Consider the following 24235-nt stretch of genomic DNA (forward strand, 5'->3'; position numbering starts at 1 on the left):
GACACATTTAAATCTTGTAAAATCTTTTCTTTAATTTACCTTCCTGGTTTCCATTCCCCCTCTGAGATGACCAATTTACAAACAACCTGTCCCTCTAAACCCCACCCCTGAGAAAACCCCACCCTCTAACCACTGATCACTGTGGAATGGGCTGATATGAGACTACCAAATCTGGATCGTAACGAGTGAAGTCTGGAACCCCACAGTACACAAGAATACAGACTAATAAACACACGTACCAAGGCACTCTCACGCACTCTCACGCACTACTGAGGACTGAAGTTGGGGACCACAGGTTGACTGCAGAGTCATCTGGAAGCTAAATTTTCCATGATTTCACATGTCGGCACAGGAGATCCAAACTGGTTTGAGCGTGTGGACCCCAACAGGGGGGACCATCAATATTTCTGTATTTCTCTTCCTACAAAAAAAAAAAGTGGATAAACAAAAACCTAAGGGTCGACAAAAAAAAAAATCCATATTTAATTTAGACGAGACTGACCCGCAGAGCACATACATATTTACAAGCTCCAAAAGTAAAAGTAAAAACAATCTTCCACTTTCTTTCCCTGTCCCACCAAAAAATCTTCAGATATTCTCCTTCTCTCACTTTTTTTTTTATCCAAAATAAAACTTATGAAAATAGAGGTGATGCAGCAGCAGTGCTGGCTGCGTGGGTTCTGGGCTGGGTGATGATACGGTAGCATTGCTGTTGTTAGTTGGAGGTCACAGTTCGTCCCTGTCCCTGAGGATGGTATAACGTGTCTCGCTGGGGGCCAGCTTCTGGAAGGAACTTTCTGGAGGACTACTGGCTGCTTCTTTGTTCTCCTCCTGCTGGAAGATGAACATCATATATGCACAAAACATCAATTGCTTGAAGGTAGTTCAACACTTAGAAAGGCTACGCTACCATTACAAGCTTTACACTATGTCCTAACAGTAGGGCTGTGCAATAAATTGTATTTTTATCAGTATCGCAATATGAGTTTTCACGATAAACACATTATTAAGGGTTGTGATGACAGAACAGATCATATGACCAAAATAGTAGTAATGAGAATTGTCACAACAAATGTTCATTATTATAATACTCCAAAACAGGAGTGCTTGAACCTGATTATGTTGCAGTGTTGTTAAGGTGAGGCAGAGATAGCATGGCTGTATCACTAACTAGGCTAACTTTCTAGATTAAGAAACCATGAAAACGTATTTCTCTGACAACGTTTGACCAACATGTTGGCACACTGTCCACTGGTATTACCTCATGTAGAAGACAATGAGTCCTCACCAGCATCTCACGTAACACTTGTTAGCTTTGTTATCTCTTTAGCTCATCTGTAGACGCAGCCTCTATTACTCATCAAACACGAAAAACCTATGGTTCTTCCTTGGCTGTTTTTGAATAATAAAACATGTTTCTCTGCCAGCCCCTGCATTTTGTGGAACACCAGTGCTAGAAAGATAAGCCTACATTATTTTCAGTCTTATTTTCTTACAGTTACCCAGTTAAAAAGTTCACAAACTCTTACAAAAACTCAAATATGAAAATTAGCCAGAATGCACATCCCTAACATCAAGTTAGAAAATTGTGCAGTGTATGTGTGATGCCCAGATCCAATCTCTCTGCCTCGACAGTACAGATTACAAATAGCACAGGAATGAAAAAACAACAAAAGTAACATTTTTTTCCCACTGAACGTAATAAAAATTAACAATAAATCAAGTGAAAACTTTACCTATTTTAAAAATGTTTTTGACCAGTTAATAATATTATTAATTTTGGAAGAGCATGGATTATGAACTCATTTTGACTAGCTCTGACCAGTTACTAACATTTCATTTCAGTTCATTTTTGTAGAATCAGGGATTAAAAACATAATTCTTCATTCAAGTTTTCCTCTGCAAGAAAACAAAGTCAACGTGTTAATTTGCCAACTTTGTAGCCTTTTTGACCACAGATGTACGGCAGCCCTTTGACCACTGCTGACCGAATCTTTCTTTTTTTTCTTCTGTTTTTGCCCCAGTAGCACCAGGATAATGTGGGGACCCTCCTTCTCTATTTAGCTATTTATTATTTGTACTCTTTTATACTTTTTAATTGATTTATTATTTTATTTTCTCCTCTTATTTTCCTTTGTCCCCCCCATTCTCGTGAATAAATTACAGATCCGTCAACTAATGCTCCTGGTGTAATTACACAGCTTAAGCTTAACTGATAATAATGGTTTTGTCATTGTTGCTTGCTCACGTCGCTGGGTGTTTTACTTGTTTCACACGTTACCGCTTGCACGCTTTGGCCATTCATACATACTGCGCTTACACTGCACAGCGGTATAGCATGCAAGTTCTACAAACATGCTTCTACCAAATGGTTAGACCATGATACTTCTGAAAACCTTGACACTTCTGTTTAACCTTGACAGCTTTCTGGCTTGTGATTGGGCAATTGTTTCAAGCCTGGTAGATCTGCCGGAAGTTGTTTACGCAGCAAAAAAATGTTCAGCTAGGATGTTAATTCCTTGATTAATGATTCATGTTCGTGTCTGTGTGAACACATCTGACACCAAGCATGCACACATGCATGTTCAATAAAGTGAACTGCAAACTAGGAGAGTGGCAGTGGTTAGCATGAGCTATTAGCATGGCAAGCATGACAAGACCTCTGCTCACCACAGAACATCGACTGTGGCTAACCAAAGCACTGACACAAGTTGAGCAGCTGGTGCTGAAGGGACAGAAAAGGTGAAATTAAACCCGTTTTTGGTGTTTGGAACTGCAGCTTGATCAGCTAAATGGACATTAGCTTAGCGAGGAGGCTACAGACCTGAACAGCCCAAACACTTCCGCACAGGGTTAATTTTGACTAAGCGGCGCTCTGCTGAAGTTTAGCCAATAAAAACGAACGTCGGAGAGAGCTAAAATTGAGCACAGCCTTGGTTCCAGCTAACTGATGCTAAAATGACACCCATTTAGAGGATTTCTAAGAGCGTGAAGTTGATTGACTAGGAAGAAACTGAAATCGATCATGTACTGTGGCGTGTAGCCATTGCTGAGCTACAATCATGCTTAAGTCCACTGCGCTCCAATCCTGAAAGTTCCAAACACTTGAAACAATTGTTTTCAATGGAGATACACTAGCGCCAATGCACAACGACTCCAAGCACTGGTCAGTTTCTCAGTGTATCACAGTGCTCCACTCAGCACTTTGTCGTTACTATGTTAAATTAAAGCTACATTGAGATCACAGAAAGCCACAGGAGATAACGTGGCTAAAATCTACACACAGAAAGGCAGTCAGTTTTTTTTAGATAAACAGATGTCAGCTAACATTACAGCTTGGTTTTTTCAGCACACTAACAGAGAGCTGTTAGGGAAGTAGTGAACTGATGCCAAGCGTGATTCATGATGATGAATGTTTTGTTTCATTAAATGTAAGTAATTAAATGTTACCAGCAAATATCATATGTTTAAATTACTGTCCCTCCCACTCGTGTGCAAAGCTGAAGTGATCAGCAAAAGAGTTAGTTTTGCTTCTCCAGAATTGTGTTTATATTTCATATCACACACCATATACACTCCTGTATATATATAAATATATATCTTTAGGCACCTCACGATTCGATTCGAACACGATTCAGAGGGCTGCGATGCAATTATAAAACGATTAGCGATGCATCCTTTTTTTCTATACACCATTTCTATTTTCCTACTGTCTGAGGACTTGGTAGTTTTAAAACAAAGTATTTGTAATGATCCATAATGCATTTACGCCCAATATCCTTTTTAATAAAACAAATGGAAGTGATGTGGCAAGTGAACTAGAAGGCTCTCATTCACTGCTCGTTTGGAGATGCTGCTGCCACTCATCTGCGTTAAAATGCGCCGTCTCGTGATGGGGGGGTGGGGGGTGCGAAAGACTGCAGGTCACGTAGCAACAAGGTTTTGCCAAGCTAGTAGCGAACGAAAAGGAAAAGAGAAAGACAGACGAACATTTGGAGATTAATGGACTTATTCGCATTTATAAGCATTTATTACATTCGGCGCCTCAGTCAGAATTTAAGGTGGAACCGGAAAGTTCAGCAAGAAGCTGGCGAATGAGAAGCGACTTCAGCCTCATAAAACAGCCAAACCCTGAGAGACATTTCACAAGAAACTATTCAACTTTTGAGGAAAAGTTTTCTGGCGGAGATGGAAGAAAAGCAGCTATAGCTGAAGCTTAAAGCAGAGCAGAGTAAATCTGCATTTTCATTTATATTGTTTAGTCTATACTAGAGCATTATCACATACTGACACATACTGGACATTAAATATTGTGGCTCCCAAGCTGGTTTGATTTTTGTTGAGAGGACAAAATGGCTCTTCTTATCATTTGTGTTGTGATACCTGACCTAATCTGGCTTTTAATGCAGAGGCTGCCGGTCGGATTTCTCACTTATCCCGCTGTGTTTTTGTTATGTGCCGCCACAGACTGTCCGGGCGCTGCACTTACCCACTTCCAAGTTCCGCCCTTTGCGTTCTGTGAACATTACGTTATAAATTAAATATTTAGAAAATCGATTTTTGACATTTATGAATCGATTCAGAATCGTCTACGTCTGCATCGCGATGCATCTAAGAATCGATTTTTTCCCGCACCCCTAAGATATAGATATATATATATATATATATATATATACACACATATATATACACACACACACAAACAAGGTGATGGCTGTAGTGAGCTTCACCCTGCGGTAGGCATCACATGACCACGGTAATGCGATCGTCACAGCTCTAGTCACATGGCTGCATACTGGCTATATATCCAACCTAGAACCAAATACACATCTGATTTCAGCCACAACCATACATTCAGAACTTACAGAACTCAACCATGCTCAAATCGACCCAAGTCTCAATAGTCCTCCAAGTTGGTGTTTTGAGGACTCTCCAGTCTAAGTGTATGCAATTCCACAGATGTCAGTGAATTCAGCACTGGCATTTCATTTACATATTAGTCCTAATTAAATGAAGTCTTCATCCGTTCCATTAGGCCCGGGTGCTTTTTCCAGAGCTTTTGACAGAATGATGTGCTGAGCTTCAGTTTGACGTCTGGTCTCACCAAATAGCTTTCTTTGATCGCACCAAAGAAGATGCAAATGACTGCAAAATATCATCTAAAGGGGTGCAGGTACTACAGATAGCGATTATAACCCTTTGATGACGGTTCAAATAGGAAGCTATCTAATAGTCACTGAAAGAAAAACCCACGTGTGTTTATGCTTTAATGCATGAAAGGTCAGTCCATTTTGTAATTTGTAACCCTTAGAAGTTGGTTATCGCTTGCGATAAAAGCATGTTGTAATTTTTAGAATATTTCTTACTCATAGCTCATGACTATCAATTTCCATGGAACTTCTAGAAAAGTGCAGATTGTAAAATTTAAGTCTATAATTTTTTTAATTTATAACATTTGTGTTTGTGAGTAGAAGAGGTATTTAGTTTGAATTTGACTGAAGTTAGTGTTGTGTTGTCTTCTTTTGAGGACAAAAAACTATCCTTTGGCATGTTCTTGTCATTTCCTGACCTCGAAACAATGTCGTAAAATGACGAAACTGCAGACTATGATATGTTACAGAATGCAAATATGCTTCTTGGCTAAGTAGTTATGTAAAAATGTAATTGCAAAATTACATTTGGTTGCTGTCGGGGCAAAACCTCTCTCCGTGTTTTTCTATAATTTATTTCTTTTAACAGATAATTTGAAAATAACAGCTGGTCTTTACCTTGTGTTAAAATGTCATGATGAATGGGCCATCAGAAATGGTAAAATTTATTTGGAAAGGAATCTTATTCTATTGAGTCACATTCAAAGTTGTTTTTTCATTCTCCTGTAAAGTTAATTAAGTTCGGAATATGAGATTTTGTCCCGACAGTGACCATACAGTAGAACAGCAAGAGACAACAACAATTTTAGATTTCTAAAGGTTAATGAATAATGTAATGTATAAAAACAAAATGTATAACAATACAATGTAAGACCTTATGCATAACACAATACACATCAGACCCTCAGGTCAACCCCCATTGGTAGAGAGATGGCACTGTTTCGTCATCGGGCCAATATCCAAGCCAGAATTTTCTGCAGATATCAGCCCGACAACAACGACATGTATCAAGGCAAAAAGAACAAATCAGATCCAATCCTGTAACAAATGTAGCTTAAACTCTAGCCCTCACTTATACTATGTGTTGTGATGTTAGCTGTGTATTTCATCCTGTGAGCTTACAGACTGTTTGAGTAGTTTAAACATCATAGCCCACTTTTACAAGCTCACCTAAAGTGAATTAGCTTAGAAAAATACTTGAAAGAAAATTTGGTATTGTGCCACCTCTACCCTTCAGTTAACCCATCCAAGCCTGGTTTATCTCTGACCTGTCCTGGGGTGCTATCTGTGGGGTCAGGACCATGGTGGAATTCTCTATGCAACTTTCCAGAGTGAAGGTCCAACACAAACTGCCTCAGTTTTCCAGGAACCCTAAAAAACACATGGGACAGACAAACATGCACAATCATGTCTTTGTCTGAAAGCCAGTTAGACGAGCAAACAGACAAAAATAAAAGTAAACTTGATGAGCGGCTTTATTGCTTAGATAAGTGATCGGGTAAGAGCTGGGGAAAGCTGGGCAGTCTCCAGAACCACGCGTCTCTAACGAGATAATGACATTGTCTGTCTTGCCGCAGACGCCATGGTAACTCAAACTCCTGGCCAGTCAAACATCAAAGACTGGAAAGATGTGGGCTGATAACACTGTGATTGGATAATGGAATACATAACACAGCGATTGGTTAATAAAACACGGCGTGTGCTGAATTACAATGCTTTCTGGAGCAGCACTGCCTTTAGAGTATAAATATAACATAAATGGCACAAATACTCAGCCCAAATATCTTACATATAGTCAGGTTTTCCATTTGAAAATGTCAGTTGCTCTTTACATTTCATTATGAATGAGCCAATAGAAATGGTCCAAAATTACTTAGACTAAAATTAGGGCTGGGTAGTATAACAATATTTATCGTTACTGTGACAAATTACATCACAATGTCACAATAAGCTTTTCTGAGAATATCGTGGATTTCATTAGTACTTATAAACATTTCCCAACTGCATGTCTGATTACAATAAGAGTATATTTAGTCCTGTTTAACTGGATTTAGTGCAGCACAGTGTGAAATGTTGAATATAAATCATTAAATACATAGACTTTGATAGTATTTTATAAATGTGACACTACTTTATCTTTTCCAATTGATCACATGATATGATATATTTTTTCTGACATCATGTATCATGAAAAGTTCTGAAAGTGTCATGATATTAAATTTTTTCATATTGGCCACCTCAAACTAAAATCTCATTACACTGACATACATTAAAGTTAAGACCGTTTCCATTTCAGAGATACAAGTTTTGCTACAAGAGAATTAATATACTTCTGCAGTAATGACATGGATTTACACATGAACGTGTGTGTGTGGGTGTATAAAATATATATATATTAGATGGTTTGAGGGTGAAGGCATAATTAGTGTTTAATTGTTAGGTGTCTGGTACAGCAGATAACCCATGGGGACGTGAAGGGGGGGCCGTAATTATTCTCTAAATGATACTGACTCATGCATAAGCATACATAAGCTTAATTAAAATATGTGGATACTTACGAGAGGTCGGCGAAATCTGGGAAGACATACATGTGGCGGAAACTATCAATGGCAATGACAGGGCAGTCGGCAGGAGTCTTCTGGATGTGCAACAGAGGATGCCGGAACTTATCACAATCAGCATGCAAGAAATTTATAGAGCCTGAGAGTGACAGAGAGAGACAGAGAGAACACACTGTTAAAAAACATATAGGCAAAATAATACTGTCTATTTACAGATGAGTGACAATCTAAAGCAAAAACTAACAAAGTCTTTTAGGCTACATTTACACAGCAGGGAAAAGTGGCCTAAATCGGATCTTTTTCTTCATCTGTGTGCCAGTGTGAACAGTCAAAAACGCACTGAATCTGACATACTGAAATCAGATACGTATCCGATATGCGGCAATGCGACTCAGTCTGAACAGCCAGATCGGTATTCCTGCGACTTTTACCTCAATCCAACCCGATATTCGTCATAATTTTGCGCTGCTGAGACCTCATAAACATTTAGGCTGATGTTTCCGTACCAAAAATTAGACAAAACTTATCTAAACCGCTCTGTATTCGAAGAGATTTTGAAAGAAATGGCCGAACGCGACCGCAGAAGAGCGAGGCTACAGCGTCAAATAACAGTTAAAAGTCTGAAAGCAGAGTTTAAAGAATCCTATGACATGAACCAAAGAAGTGACCATGGATGAATAATGTGTCCTTTTTATGGTGAGCTAGAACACATCCTGGGTGAGGAGCCGAGCTGTCAGCCATCGGAAGTTCATGATTGCTCCTGTGATGCTGGCGAAGATGAAACTGAAAGCTCTGGGAGCGACTGCCGTTCGTTCGTCAGTCATCATGATTGTTTACCTCTGGATGAACGAGTCATGTGAAGCAACATGAAGCACTGTTCTTTTGCGCATGCGAGTCAGTTTAGGAGCTGATCTGTTCAGACTAATGTCACATATAGGTCACATTTAAAAAGATAATGTGAACAGCCAAACAAAAAAAACAGATTTGGTGAGAAAATCAGATTTGGGCCACTTTTACCTGCTGTGAGAACGTAGCCTTAAGTAAGCTGCTGGACCACCACGATCTACCAGAACAATGCAAAATAGAGGACTCGTGTACTTCTGCCACCTCTGCTAAAGCCTAAGAACGGGTCTACATTACACGATTCTTTGGCCGATTTTAAGCCCGATCTGCCCCCAGCTCTCACTGTATCAACGTTTCTCAGCCCCATATTAATCCCCAGTGTGCACTTTCGCTGCACAGAAAAGCACAAACTGGTCTGTTCCTGTAAATTTAGCTTTGTTGTGTCATGTGATTTCTGAGGACATGTGGGAGTTTAAGTTCTTATTTGTAGCCCAAACTCATGGAGTGTGTTATACTCTCTCTTTGCCTTGTGGTCTAGTGTGAGTGCCCTAACGATAAAAAGACAAGAAATTCAGAGTCAAACTGAAGTTAAGTTTGTGATGCTCTCCGTTTTAGAAATCTGGTAAGATTTTTAAAGTCGTGTTGTGTACGCCCAGCCTAAGTCAGTTAAAGTCTGAAATGAGTTTTCAACTAATTCTGCAGGAAGATCCATATATACAGGTTTGTGTTTTGTAATTTACCGTTAGCAGAATGGTGAAGTTACTTGCTCTCTACACAGGAAAACATGGTTTAAGCCCAGCGCAGTGAAGCTCTTGTTGGGCTTCTAATACTACATTCTCCAATCTAATGACGTCACTTTGGCGCTGCGTTAGCTAATTTGATCCAGTCAGTCATCGCAAGAACAGCATTCAGAAACTGTTATTAACGATAAATAATACATAACACAGCAGAATTTTTTTTTGTGTCAGCCTAAAGGTGTTAACTGTTGTAACGCTAGGATTATAAATCAACTTTTTTTTTTCCCTTATAACCTCTGCCTGCTGTCTGAGCCCTGTGCATTTGCACCCCTCTCTCCATGCCCATGGTTTGACCCTTGAACCTGTGACCCCGTGTGTGCCCTCCTCTCCATGCCTGCTGTTTGACCACTGTGTGTACACACCCTTCTCGCTGATCAGCTGGCGAGCCACCTCGTGTTGGAACTTCTCCAGACTGTCCGTGTCATCCTTCTGATGGAAGAGAATTAGGAATGGAATGCCCTCTTCTGTCAGCTCCTGCAAACATACACAAAAAACTCAGTTTACTACCGAGGTTAAATATATCTTGCAGACTTTTTAAAGAGGTATGTGACTTGAGTTGATCTGTGGGTTGTCTAGAAGTGTGTCTCCCTATCCACTTGCTAAGTGACACCAAAAAGAAGCTTAAAGCTGTATGCTGGATCTAAGAAAATGTGCTAAATCTGAAGAAAGTCACATATTAGGAGTGTAAACACTGTGATTCAACTTCAGGCTTGCGGCGACTGATGATGGTATCAGGAATCGCTGATAGACTGCATCTACTGTGACTGCTACCAAGCCAGATGATTTGAATGTCTGAAAACACACTGTCTGTGGCTTTATAATGGACAAAATGAAAGCATGTGCAATTTGTTTTCTTTTAACATGAAGTCCATGTCCTGTATCAGTCCTGATACATGTCCGGCTTCAGAACATTCCATGTCAGTTTCAGGCAGTGTGAGGTACCACTTGTTAAACTGTGGTGAAACTGTCGATTTCATAATTTCCTGAAGTATCGCAATTAAGTCAAATGGTTGAGATGTACATCCCTACCACAACCCACCAATGCTGCACACACACAAACACAGCGTTAAGAGTGTGGGAAAAGTACACTAAAGAAAAAGGGCCTTTTCTCATGCTAATGAATCACTGTACAGCTGGACAGCTAACAAGCATGAAATGTTTAACATGAGAAAGAACCGATGGAAAAAAATAACACACTGTACAAACTAAACCCTAAAAATACATGTTAACAAGTGTGACCAAAAAGAGAGAAAGATACAGAAGGGATTTTACCTCTCCATTCTCAAAAGTGATCTCTCGGACGAGGGGTACACACTTGTCCTGTGCCCAGGCGTAAATGAGGTCAAAATTTGTTAGTGAACCCAGGTAGACCATGTCAGGAACACTCTCTCCTATTGGCTTGTAGATAACATTATCACCACTGAACCTCTCAGGCTTAGACACCTCACTGAAAGAGAAAAAAAGAACAAAAAAGGCAATAAATATTCTACCAATCACATCTAGGGCCATCGCAATTACTTCATTAAATAAATTAAAAGAAAAAAATTATTGGTTATAATTTTCCAATGTTTTGTTAGAAAATTTGCATGATGATAGAGCACTAGGAGAATTTAAAATGTGATTCTCCATGTGATGTGATGATCTGATTACCCAAGTGCATGTAAACACATTGATCAGATTACTGACAAAATCAGATTTTCTGCAGTTATCGGATTTTTAAGTGCATGTAAACACACTCATCATAACAAGTAAAATGTAAAACACAAGCCATAATTTTTGCACATGCCAAATTTTATGTTAATTTTTTCTTGATACGTTAAAATCAGAAAATAAATGGTAATTGTGCATTAAAATGTGCAGACGTGTGTTCCTTGTTAAGGATGTGTACTTATTTTTACTTAGACAATCAACAAAAACGTAAATTTGACCAGATGTGCTCAAACTTTATATTAAAATGTATATAGCTTTTAACTTAATTTTTTATTATTCAATAAAGCACTACTGGGTCCATATTCAGCTTTTCAGAACAGAAATGCTGTTCTAGTATCTGTTACTGTCCATAAGGTCAGAGTAAACTAGAAGAGATTCTGATCGTAAATCAGATAGTTATTTTAGCCATATTACCAAGCTCAATTCGTACCAACATAATCGTAATATGGTATAGCATCCAAATCATGCAACCCTACTGATCTTTTAGCTTTCATCAAGAAAAAAATTATATCTGCGCTCTCTTACCCAAACGCTGCCATGAAGACACAGTCATCTCTCAGGATGTTGGCTACTTTTTCGTAAGTATGGTAATTGTCCGAGTTCTTCTGCTCAAAGTAGCCTATAATGGTTCGTCTCGTTCTCTGTGTATGGGAGGGGGGGGGGAATCTGGTTGGTGTTGCATTTATGCAGTAAAAATCAGCTACTGGTGTTCACTTTTTAATAGGAGTTCAATTTTATTCGAGCGGGAATAGGCAGCTCCTGGAGCGCATGTGTGTGTGAGTGGTGTCAACTCACATCTATTTTGTTGACCTCCTCCAGGCTCTGGATCTCTGAGATAGGGTCCACTTGCTGCTGGCGGATGAAGTCGGCGATGGCAGTCACTGATCTCTGACCTCTGTATTCCCTTTTCATCATCATGCCATTTCTAAAGAGCTTCAGAGTGGGGTACTTGCTTATCCTGTAGCGCTGTGCTATATCAGCTAGAGAGGAAACATTTGCACATTACACCAACATTCAATTCAACTTAACTTCTATAGCACTTGCACAGTGAAAAAGTTTGTGTCCCAAAACAGTTGTCCAGAAATGTGGATCCAGATCTGTAACAAGTGTTGTGTCATGTTTTCCTGCCAAGGTGCTCAAGAGTACTGTTGGACCACCGGGTTGAAAGGAGACAGTGGCAGGTCTCATATGCACTGGAGGAAGTGGCACAATCACCTCATGTACTATACTGTTTGTGTTGACTTGTGACAAACACAAAGGTAGTGACCTACATTGGGAATTGGTAATAAGAAAAATAAAAAAGGGACAATAAAATGGTCTTCTACCCATGTTTGCTTTGTGTGACTAAACAAGGACACATGACGATTTATCAAGGAGACATGTATTTAGCTTTGTTCAGTTGTTTGTATATAGGAAATTTCAGAGAAAGGGCTGAACTGCTGTGGGATCTTTGAGGCTGAATGCATAGTATGAGAGAAAAAGAAAAGAGAAATTGAGAAATGGGGGAGGGGGCAAGAGAAAGAAGAGGGAAAAAACATGAAAGCAAACCCCATACCGGGGGTTAAATACTGCAAAGCTCATGGGGTGGAATCTAGCGCGCTCTCTCTCTCTCTCTCGCGCGCGCGCGCTCTCTCGCTCTCTCTCTCTCTCTCTCTCTCTCTCTCTCTCTCTCTCTCTCTCTCTCTCTCTCTCTCTCTCTCTCTCTCTCTCTCTCTCGCGCGCGCGCTCTCTCTCTCTCTCTCTCTCTCTCTCTCTCGTGCGCGCGCGCGCTCTCTCTCTCTCTCTCTCACGCGCTCTCTCTCTCTCTCTCACGCGCTCTCTCTCTCTCTCTCTCTCACGCGCTCTCTCTCTCTCTCACACACAGACACACAGACACACACACAGTTGGGTATCTTTGAGCTGCGTTTGCTTCACAGAAGATGCAGTTTTGTCATTAAACCATCAAACACTTTACAGGTCATCAATAATTCTGTTTAATTTATATGAAAGGCTAAGCTGATGTGTGTGTGTGTGTGTGTGTGTGTGTGTGTGTGTGTGTGTGCGTGTGAGTATACTCACTATGCTGGTCGCAGTCCACCCGGGCAAACACCACCTGTGTTGCCTCTGGAAACTCCTCCCTCACCACATTAGAAGCTTCTTCAAAGATAGGGTGCAGCATCTGACTGAACCGACACCTAAACACACACACACACACACACTTTAGACCATCAAAGCTTTGGACAAACGAGAAATACATATACATGCTCATAAGCACAGCATAAGAAGCAATTATCTACACCCACACACATATTTGTATTACTATACTTGTCAGGGTCTAAATAAACCTAACACTGACCCAAAACCAAACCCTTATGAAAACAGTACCTTTAAAGCGATACACAATTTTCATCTTACCCTAAATGTAGTGGATCAGCCAAGACATGAATTCATTAGTTTGGTGCCAGAACTATGAGGCTAATGTGGCAAACAAATAAGAGAAGCTTATGGCTACCAATTAGCACCACGCATACTGCATGCATAAATCATCACATTCGCTTCAAAAGGAGTTGTTCAGTAATCTTGAGTAGAATTGCTTGTGTGTGTGTGCCTAAATAGACAAAGGGGCAGACAAAATTCAGGCTTCAGAGTAGCTGCTGCTATTTGTTTTTAGCCATGCCATATACTTTAGTCCATTTTTAAAGAAAGACGATCTGTAATATATTTTCTTTACTGGTCAAACTGCACTTTTGGCTAAACTATTGCTTTAAACTTAAGCTGAAACCTACCTTCAGCCATAACCCATAAATAAAACCTTCTTAATTTCTTCTAAAACTGGAATTGTTTGGGCCTAGTTATATTTGGAATATGAGAAGTACAGAAGGAAGTGCACAGTCAGACACACAAACTCAAGTAACTTGGGGATGAACTCACCAGTCTGCATAGAAGTTGACTAAAGCCACCCCGGCATTATCTGTGGAAGAACAAGTTTAATTTGAGTTAAACTGCTGTAGTGACAGAGTGCCACAAAACAACCTGCTGATTTGCTACGTCTAACAACCGCATGTGAGTGACTTGCATACACAATGAAGCTGTAAAAATGCAACAATTCTAAATTTCTTCCATCATTTTAAAAGGTTACAAGGTTTAAAACAAATTAAATAAAACAATAAAATTACACATTAATTTCTTTCCAAAATAAAATTCTCAGTTTATTTTTAAACAGAAAAACAGTGGTACATTGGCTGCTGTCATGTTTGTATAATATCAGCATATTTTTAAACATAATTCTCAATCATACCAAATCAGAGATGTGAATTTTGGCAAATTCTAGTCAGTGATTAATAGTTACCTGGTAAGCCTATAATTAAGAACATGACTCATCAAATATCAGTGATAAAATAGACTGTTCTGGTTCTAAAACATGACTGTTTGAGCCACATTTTTAAAGCCATAATTAAACCAGGCATAGCCAGGCATAAGTGTGTACATGAAGTACATGAAATATCCCCTACATAAGAACCCTGTTCTGTTTAAAACGAGGTGTTGACAACTTTTAATATGTTCTTGATTACATGACAGAAAACTAAAAGGTTGACGAAATGCCTGGATATATTTATTTTAATGTGCTGTTAAAAGTGCTATAGCATGTTCTAGCAAGTTCTAAAGTTATGTTTATCACTCATAACTAGCTGAAGTTAAGACAACCACAATTTACACTCTTGAACCACACACACACATAGGCCAAACTTACTAAGTATGTCATCGATGTTTCCTGCATCCAGACTGGTAATCTCTCCCCGCACTGGAGTGTACAGTCCGGTTACCTGGCAAGCAAAGACAAAACACAGGAAATGACATCTTCCCTAGCCTTATAATTATAATGTTCGACTGCAGCACTTCTGCTTTTGTGACAATCTTAGAGTGTACAAAATTAAACATCTACTTGAGCTGGATCATGCTAATACAAGTTGCTGGCTATTCTTGTTCGGTGCTAAAAGGCTCACAAAGGGTTCTCATGTAAAGGTAAATGTAAAGACGAAATATTTGATATTTGATATCACATATCAAAATACCAAAAAATGCACTGAATCTTGTACTCAACTCAACATCATATATCCTAAATCAAATCACAAGCAGGCTTGTGCATCATACAGCAGCGACATCAAAACATCCATTGTGGGTTGAGAGTCGGACTGCATTCCACAACGTGGGTGTCTTTGCTGAATTTGTAGACAAGATGATATTTTATTAATATATTGATAAAGCAAAATATGCTTTTCTAGAACAATGAGTAACTGCATGTTTCACTACAAAGAGAGCATAATTAGGCCTGTTTAACTGGATATAGTGCAGTTCACAGATTTAAAATAGCTCATTTTACAGCTCAGTGGAAGAAATACTGGGTCAATATTGGCAGTTTCGATAGTCTCGTATAATAGTCACTATACTCATAGTAACAGTATTTTTAAATTTGGCACTACTGGTGCATTTAGTCTGTTCTAAATTATCAAACAAAATATTTAAAAAAATATCAAAACAAAATATTGTGATGTGCATCCTATATCATTTTGCAAATGTTATTTTTGTTTACTCATGATAGTTTTTAGTTAAAAGTTTTTGCTGCACTAAATCCAATTAAATAGGACTAATTATGCTGTCTTTGTGATCAAAAATGCATTTTTAAGTACTGACTATATTGACAATATTCTCAGAAAAGCATACTGCGATGTACTTTATCACAATAACGATAAATATTGTCATACTGACCAGCCCTACGCACTACAAAACTACCATTCTGAACAAAAAAAAAATAAAAAATTTAACATGTATACATAGGAAGAAAAATTAACACTTTCAGTCAGTAGTAAAAGCCACTTTCAACCATTACTCTGATTAAATAAGTAAAAATAAGCATTCTGATTTAAAGTGGAGTTCAAATAAGCTATTACGCTCACTTGGAAAAAGAAACACTGTGCATCCAACAATAAAGAACACCTTGTGTATCTTTTGCATGGTGTTAGAAAAGACGAACTACATGGTGAAACTGATAAAATAATTTAACTGTTGCCAATAAGGACGTGCACCCGTTCTAACTCACTTAAATGAGTGGCTTTCTTTTTTTAGGCCTCATACCAGGCTCCTTAGTGGAATATATTATAGCCCGTTACCATCACCTCATTCAATGACCTACTATTATTAGAGGATCAGTACCACAAAGAAATTCGTATGTGTATGTCAGGCGCAGGTACACCACATGCAAATCTACCACTGTGACCCATGAATTTTATGTCTTCCCATGCAAATTATTGATGAATGAAAGAAAAGTTAAGCCATCTCACAGCTTATGTGTTGCCCATTTGTGTTAATTTATCTTTCTTAAATTTGCTGACCACTTGTATATAGAGATGAAACGATATTAAAATTTCATATCACGATTATCATGACCAAAATTATCACGATTATCGGTATTATCGCGATATTGTTCAAATGTGTTGAAAAGTAAAATAAATAAAAAAATAAATACTGATACACAAACTGAAACTTGTTTCACCAACTTTTATATTAACACAAATAGAATTGGCAGCAATATGCACTTTTTGTTTGCATAAACATAAAAAAATATGGTCAATACATTTTTAGTATTACTTTTGTATTACTTACAATACTTGTAATACTCTGTTAACAAAAGAATAGCAAGTGTATTATTATTACTGTTATTATTCTTATTATTACTGTTGTAATTATTTTTTTATTATTATTATTGTTATTATTATTATTATTATTATTAATTACAATAACTAGGGATTTCCCTGCATAGAGAATTAAATCTCGACCAACTCTGAGGTGGGTCTTAATGGAAAATTACTACTTCTAAGAAGTGTTGCAGTCGGGGGATTTCTGTCCGAACTGCAATTGCAGCATTATTGTGCCGTTGTGGCGCTGAACCCCTAATCAATACAGTGCACCAGGAAAAACAGCCAAAATCACAGAGGAATTACATGACCGCGCTGTGAGCTGCAGACAGTGTAGAACTCACACAGTGCGTCTCCACCTGTTGAGCTGCTTCTCTAAAAGCATTTTAAAACTAAAACATAACTTAAAATTAACATGCATCTGTGCTGCGGCAGAAACACTCCTAAAGTTTAATCTCTGAAACTGCTTTTCCTAAAAGCGGCACACAGCGTTTACTCAAGGTCCCGTCTCAAAGCACACTATCTTCCCTATGTAGTGCACTTTGTGGATCATGAAATAGCAAATCCTTCACCCAAAGAGTGCATGAAATGTTCGACTAAGTCATCTATAATCAACATTAACAACAGGTTACAAATTCCCTATTTAAAACTCAACTGCTTGTTAATGATGTTCGTGTTTGAACAGTAGCGCCCTCCGTAGGGGACACTGAGTGATTTGAGACGGTGTTATTCTCTTCTCAGACAGTAAACACTGCAAGCGAGAAGAGAAAGGGGAGCTGTGCAGATTGAACTTCTGCAGCGTCTTGTTAACTCAGAGCTCATTTTGGAGACTCTGCTCCACAGAAATGTGTTAAAAGCTTTAGTATTGATTCACAGTACTCAAAGCTTCATTTTTTATTATTAACGAACCATAAACATAAGTTAAACCACACAAACCGTGACATTTCTTCTATTTCGAAGTCTCCACAGACTTCTCCGTTAAAGTTAACCTTGCATTCTTGCAAGTAGCGGGTGGTGGTTGCGAAGATGACTCGGTAAGGTTTGATGTGTTGCCCCCTTTCGCCGCTATTTTCTTTCGGCCTGTTCTGCAGACAGGGTAGTCATCTTCAATTAGCTTTCCTTCTGCACCATTATAAACCCAAAACATGACCAAACGTCAGACTTGGTCTTCTTAGAAGGCTGAAATATCTCGGAATCTCCGAGTTTTTCCACACAGCGGTAATCGACCGCGGTTTTAACGATACTTTAAAGTTCAAACGGTACTACTAACCGTCATTAATTCTACCGCGGTTTACCGTGAAACCGGTAACCGTTTCAACTCTACTTGTATAAAGCATCAGACAACTTAAAAACCACTGTGCTCTCCCTTACTTTTACTATCATTACAGAATTATTACAAAAATAAACAACAAAGCAATTAGAAGCTAAATTCACAATTATCAGTCAGTTTAATTTGACAGTTGTCACCTATAAGTGGCCAAATGCTCATTGTTTCGCAAGCACTGTAACATCATCCCTGAGCTGATGCCTTTCAGAAGTGTTGTAGATGATGAATGTCTAAGAAGATAAGTCCACAGACGGTGTGTGCAATCAAGTAACATCCGACTTAAGAATATGGTTTAAGTACACTAACGTATAAAGTTACTTTCAAATGTACAAATGTAGTCAATTTCATTGGACCAAACCACTCTGTGAAACTCTTTACTCTTCTATCCTCTGAACCCACTTCCTGAATTACACCAAGTTCAAAAATAACTTATTTTCTAACCTACCCAAAAGCAGCTCCTCTAAATGAGTGTGTAAGCTTGCCAGATTCTAGAAGAAACCTAGGATCCTGGTGAGTGAAGTGAAAACTCTAAACTAGGTTTAGTTTGCACTTCGCAAACATAGCAATATTTGCATTTCAGTTCAGAACTCAACAGGCACAAGGAAAAGCTACATTTTTAAAATCTAACAACATCCTTAGAAACACAGAGAGAGCAGTATGATTACTCCACTCTTCGGAAATCAGCTCAAAGTTGGTGCAAATTCCAGGGCCAAGCTATAACATAGCTGCTACTGTCAACCTTGAAGTATTCGTATGAGACCACTTCATAGTACTGCAAACCATTTCTATAAGATCACATTTGTTTCCTTAGTATAACAGTTGATGTTTCCTAGTTTTGGATACAGTGAAGTTTTGCATCAGTTAAGCTCCTCATTTAAATAACACTTTGGTTTGATTTACCTGGAATTCGAATGCAGGCATAATGTGTGAGGATGTGTGCAATGGATGACAGGTACTTTTCTAAACAAGATAGTTTGCTTAAGGATAGGTCCAAATTTGCTTAAGGAAAGTCTGCATGTTGGGCAGACTATCTGGCTGGGTGGCTGAATCTCCACTTACATACCAAACTGGTAACCATCACACTACAAATCCTAATCATTAAGGTAATTCAATGAATTAGCAAGTATAGCATAGCAGTTCATTATAATTCAACATGCACAATGGCCAAAAGTATGTGGACACCATTTCAAATTTGTAGATTTGTTTATTTCAGTCACATCCACCACTAAGAGGTGTATACAATCAGCATATGGCCATACAACCTCCACTGACAAGCATTAGGATTAGAATGGGTTTTAATGAATCTCAGAGACTTTCGACATGGATGCATCATACAGATGCAACCTCTCTGTCAAGTCAGTTAGCACTGCTATATCCAGCAACTGTAAGTTCTGTTATGAAGCCGAGTCATCTAGAAGGCCTAAGATCACCATGTGCAATGCCAAGACTCAAGCAGTAGATACGTTCTCAGGAGTGAAGGATCACACTTCACCATCTTGCAGTCTGACGGACTAATCTGGGTTTGGTGGATGCTGGACAATGCTACCTGCACAAATGAACAGTGCAAACTTGATAGTTTGGTAGACAAGGAATAATGATCTGGGGCTGCTTTTCATGGTTTAGGCTGGTCCCCTTAGTTCCAGCAAAGGGAAACCATAAAACATGGAAAAAAACAACTTTATGGCAACAGTTTGGAGAAGGCCCTTCCCTGTTTCAGCATGACCACAAAGCAAAGTCCATAAAGAAATGGACTGTAGAATCTGGTGTAAAAGAACTTGACTGGCCTGCACAGAGCACTGACCTCAGTCTCATTCAGCACCTTTGGGATGAACTGGAACACCAAGTGTGAACCAGGCCGTACTGCCCAACATCAGTAACGCTCTTGTGGCTAAACTGAAGTGAATCTCTATATTCCAAAACCTAGTGGAAAGCCTTCTCAAACAGGTTGAAGCTGTATAAACGCGATAAAACGATAACGATAATTATCACGATATAACTTCCTCGATAGAGCGATATGACATGTTCGATAAATGTTCGATATAATACACCATTCTCACACTTCCACGTTCTAGCGAAAGCCTTGGTGGCGTTTTCTACTACAAGGAAAGCGACACTACTCTGCTGTCGCCAGGAGAGGGCGCACTTCCGAGTTTTTCTACATGATTTGAGAGGGAGGAGGCCACGAGTAAGATGAGTCTTTAGCAACGGCTGAAACGCGGAGTTATACATTCCCTGTTTGAGTGGAGCGACCGGCGATCTGATCTCCTGTGACCGAGTCTGAGTGAGGAGGTCAGTGGTGTAACTGTACTGTCCTACAGTGAACTCACCTCTTTCCGTACATCCTAACAACTTTAGCAGCGATAAATCAAAATCCTCACAACTACAGCGCTGTTGCAGCGCTCAGTCATATTTAGTATTAGTGCATTCCCAAGCAACAAAAGTGAAAGAAAGAAGTGAGTTCATGTAAATTACAGCCCTGATTTAAACGAAAGTAAACTGAGGAAGCTGTGAGGCATTGGAGAGCGGGAGAGCGCTAGTTTTCCAGGCTAGCTGTTTTTAGCAGCTGGCTAACTTGAAGCAGCGCTCCGTCACTGCACAACACGGAGAATTGATGATACTGTAGATCAGACAAGACACAAAAGCACCGCTTTCAGTTTAAATGTACCTAAAAGGAGGACTCTGTTTGTCTGGCGTTGATATTTTGTGGTTCACCCCTTAAACTACTACGATAGTATAGAGAAATCCAGTCGTTGCTAGCTGGTGTCTGAATACTGTGATATCATTTGTAGCGGGGTAGCCGAGCGCTCGTCACCAGCTAAAATAATCTGTTTTCTTTCTTAAATTATGACTATACAAAATAGCCATGCTTTTCCAGCTGGTAAAAACAGCTCACCAGACACTTTCTCCCACTCTCCCATGACAGATCTGTGAAATGTTCCACTGTTTGGCGAGTGTTTGTTTTGATCCGACCATAAAGGATAGTTTAAAACAGCAGTTAACCACCCAGGAGCAAAAATCAGCCTTCAAACTTGAAAGAAATAATGATTAGACATTTATCGCGGTATGTATCGATATCGAACGATATGAATTTTGCTTATCGTGATAACATTTTTGGCCATATCGCCCAGCTCTAGCTCATGAGCACATACGGATGTGATGTTTGGGTATTATGTATTTATCTATGACCTATGTGAAACAAGGCCAAGTGCCTCAATGTGTTCCTAAGCTGAGAGTGAGACTGCTAACCCTGTAAGAAAAGGCCTACCAAAAAGCATCTAAACAATCAGAAAAAACAGATTCTAACACACAAACAGTCTGCGAGCCATATGGCCAGCCCAGCCATAGTGTTGGCAGGCAGTGAACAGCACTGCTTAAATTCATCAGCTAATCTCACAGTGCGCTCAACCCTCCTACTGTCACCAAAACATAACACAACTACATATGAGCTGATCCCTGGCCTAATCCACAATCCGTATAACATGGCACACTTCCACAACCAGTCCCCTCAAGATATTCACACAGCAAGAAGGGCAACAATCCTCCATCTCAAACTGCCACTGTCCGCATAAACATAAGGTAAAAGCATAATAAGGGTGGTTAATGAGTTGTTACTGAAATCAGGCGTGGGTGGTATACCGGTTCATCCAGTATACTGGTTGAAATTCTTCCTCAGTTTTCATCACCATTATACCTGTATGCTACAAATAAGCAATGTCACATACAAGCAGTGCACACCATGCTAACCTTAGCCTGTTTAGCCAAAAGGCTGAATTTCAGTCACAGTTTCAAGTAAAAATGAAAATGCTGCCTAGTCTGTTGCATCTGAAGTAGTCCACTTTGTTTTCAAGACAGTGGACGTAAAGGAATTGCCAGTTTTCAAAGTTAACCTTAGTCTATCACAAACACCAGAGTACTTCCCCTTGTACCGTCAACTCGGTCAGCTGCATCAGACGAAGCTGCTGTGGACCAGCTGGTACCGACCTATGAAGGTGTAACAACTCCAGCAGTCTCTGATGGTTGGAGACAGAAATGTACGGGACGCACGTATGAGACAAATGACTTGAGAAACAAATAGCAAGTGAATAAGAAGCCAACTTCAGCTTTGCAGAAAGTAAGACTTGAATGCAACACAAAGCATATCAGAAAGCAATCTCATCCTTGGTTTATCTATATATTGTTCAGTACGAGGGGGGCTGTGGGACCGAAAAAGCTCTGTGAAATATGCAGGCCAAAAAGTTTTAACAAAAGACTGCAAGGTAGTGATATGGGTGGTATCCTCTCATTCCAATGCAAAAGTAACACCACTGTGATCATCTGTCCCAGAATCAGATTTGTCTCTTATTTACAATGACCTTGCTAACAGGGACAAATCTTAGATCAACACTTCTCTTAGAAACTTTATGGTCCTAGTCTCTTGCAGTATCATCACTACTTATAGTGCAATGTATTCATTCTACTTGCTGTTTTGTTATTTTTCTGCAAAGACGTCAAGCAGCAAGCGTAAAAGTGATACTGTGTACAGTACAGATGGGCAGGGAGTGGTTCCATAGGTGTCAGTGATAACACAAGCAAGCAAGCATGCAAGCACGTCCAACAGGTCAGCGTTTCTGGTGTTCTAGCCAGCACTTGTCCATCCTTAATGGTTGAGATGAAAATGGTAAGAGGCAGAGAGTTACTGATAATGAGAGACTTCCATGCCCACCGTTCAGACCAACAAAAAGCCAGTACACATGTATACAGATACACAGCAAAAAAGGGATATTGTGAATCCTCATGTTTCACATCATATGTTTTAAATAACCAAATTAAATAAACGTATTCTACAGCATGCTTCAAATGAATAGGAGCCTTTAAAACTGTACTGCATTGGCAGCAAGGCCCATGCTGACTTTACTTCACGCTGCAAAGAGCAAGCAAGTTCCGGGTTGCCAGCCAATAGGATTCGGCCACAACAGAGAACTCCACCAATAGGCGTCTTCTTTGCGGGCACGAAAGGCATCCCAAAATAACCCCATATAAACTTGTTATGCTGAATTGTACATTTGATAGTTACACAGTTACTGTTGTAGCGAATACTGGAAAAAATTACAGAACCTAACAGTTAAAATGACTTTCTCCGCTGAATGAAGAAGACGCCCGGAAGAAAGTTTTATAGTTGCTGTTTCTGCCAGGTAATGTTTCTCGGCTAAATGCCGACACTCAGTTTTCGTTCTTGCTGACATTTTCGCCCTGTATGGCAGAAGCAGCAAGACATTAATGAACGTTTACTGCCTTTAAACCCACTTAGTTTACTATTAGAAATATCTACTTCGTTAATGCAGTCTTGTCTTGAGCCGGCGTAGCTAACTGGGTTACATGTTACTGATTTTCATCCTCGAAAACGGCTTCGGTTTTGCAAATACTCTACCACTGCAAGGTAACAGCAAGTCCCTGTTTATTTGCTAGCGACACAATTGGAATAAATTACAAACGTTTTGAAAAATAATGCTCCTACTTCACTTTAAACCAATACGAATAGCTAAACAATTTAGCTAGCAAGCTAGCTTAGCTAGTTAGCTAGCCAATGTCCCGCCTCTTTGTGAAACTTGCGTTAAGTTACTCATAGACAGAATCAATATTAGTTGGATAAGTGACTTCACTAACGCTAGCTATCTTGCTGGCTTTAAATGCCTTAGCAAGTAAGTTATCCGCCACAGTCCACTGTGGCTAAGTTAACTGGTTAGCAAAACTGAATAATGCTTACTGCAGCTAATTTACTAGCAGAAGACCTTCAAAGACCGCGAGAAATTATATGCAGCCCATGAGCTGAAGGATGTTACTTTGCAGCTAAGCTGTATAAAAAACGCCAGTTTACATTAAATCGCTGTTACTTCGCACCAAGCCTTGACATCCATCTAACTCTTGGCTAGCGTTCGATGCTAGCTCGCTAGCATGACTTTCTACAGAAAAAGAAGTCGCTATACTCGCCAAAGTGCACTTTATTTTGCTGCAACTTACCAGGAGTAAGGTAAAGTAGTGGAGTTCGTGGGCGGGCATAAATGAAGTTAATTTCATCGTACAGTGGAGCTGATTGAGGTTATGATGTTCCTAAATGTTCCCAGTCTCTCGACACCACCTCCTCTCCTCTGCTGCAAGGAAACGGCGGACGGTTCGCACAGCCGACTTCGGCACGAAG

General features: G+C 39.5%; 2 protein-coding genes across 3 annotated transcripts in view; one reads left to right on the forward strand and one right to left on the reverse strand.

Moving 5' to 3' along the window:
- Window positions 1–44: 44 nt before the first annotated feature.
- erp44 (endoplasmic reticulum protein 44) lies at window positions 45–24221 on the reverse strand. 2 transcript variants are annotated; one of them, XM_036558042.1, is made up of 11 exons: window positions 24058–24221; window positions 14792–14864; window positions 13972–14011; window positions 13120–13235; window positions 11857–12041; window positions 11587–11702; window positions 10624–10798; window positions 9714–9825; window positions 7709–7850; window positions 6419–6521; window positions 45–831 (listed from the first exon to the last, which is right to left on the reverse strand). In XM_036558042.1, exons 1-11 carry the CDS (start codon window positions 24112–24114, stop codon window positions 727–729), a joined length of 1224 nt encoding a protein of 407 aa, XP_036413935.1. In that variant the 5' UTR covers window positions 24115–24221; the 3' UTR covers window positions 45–726. The 2 variants fall into 2 exon arrangements, with proteins under 2 accessions (XP_036413935.1, XP_036413934.1); XM_036558041.1 differs by having other exon boundaries at window positions 45–834.
- invs (inversin) overlaps window positions 23083–24235 on the forward strand; it is a 61493-nt gene continuing 60340 nt past the window's right edge. The window contains exon 1 of the mRNA XM_036558031.1: window positions 23083–23231. The gene's annotated coding sequence lies outside the window, so the exon portion shown is untranslated. The remainder of the gene's footprint in view (window positions 23232–24235) is intronic.

This window comes from Colossoma macropomum, unplaced genomic scaffold (assembly GCF_904425465.1).
Source record: "Colossoma macropomum unplaced genomic scaffold, Colossoma_macropomum, whole genome shotgun sequence".
NCBI lineage: Eukaryota > Metazoa > Chordata > Actinopteri > Characiformes > Serrasalmidae > Colossoma > Colossoma macropomum.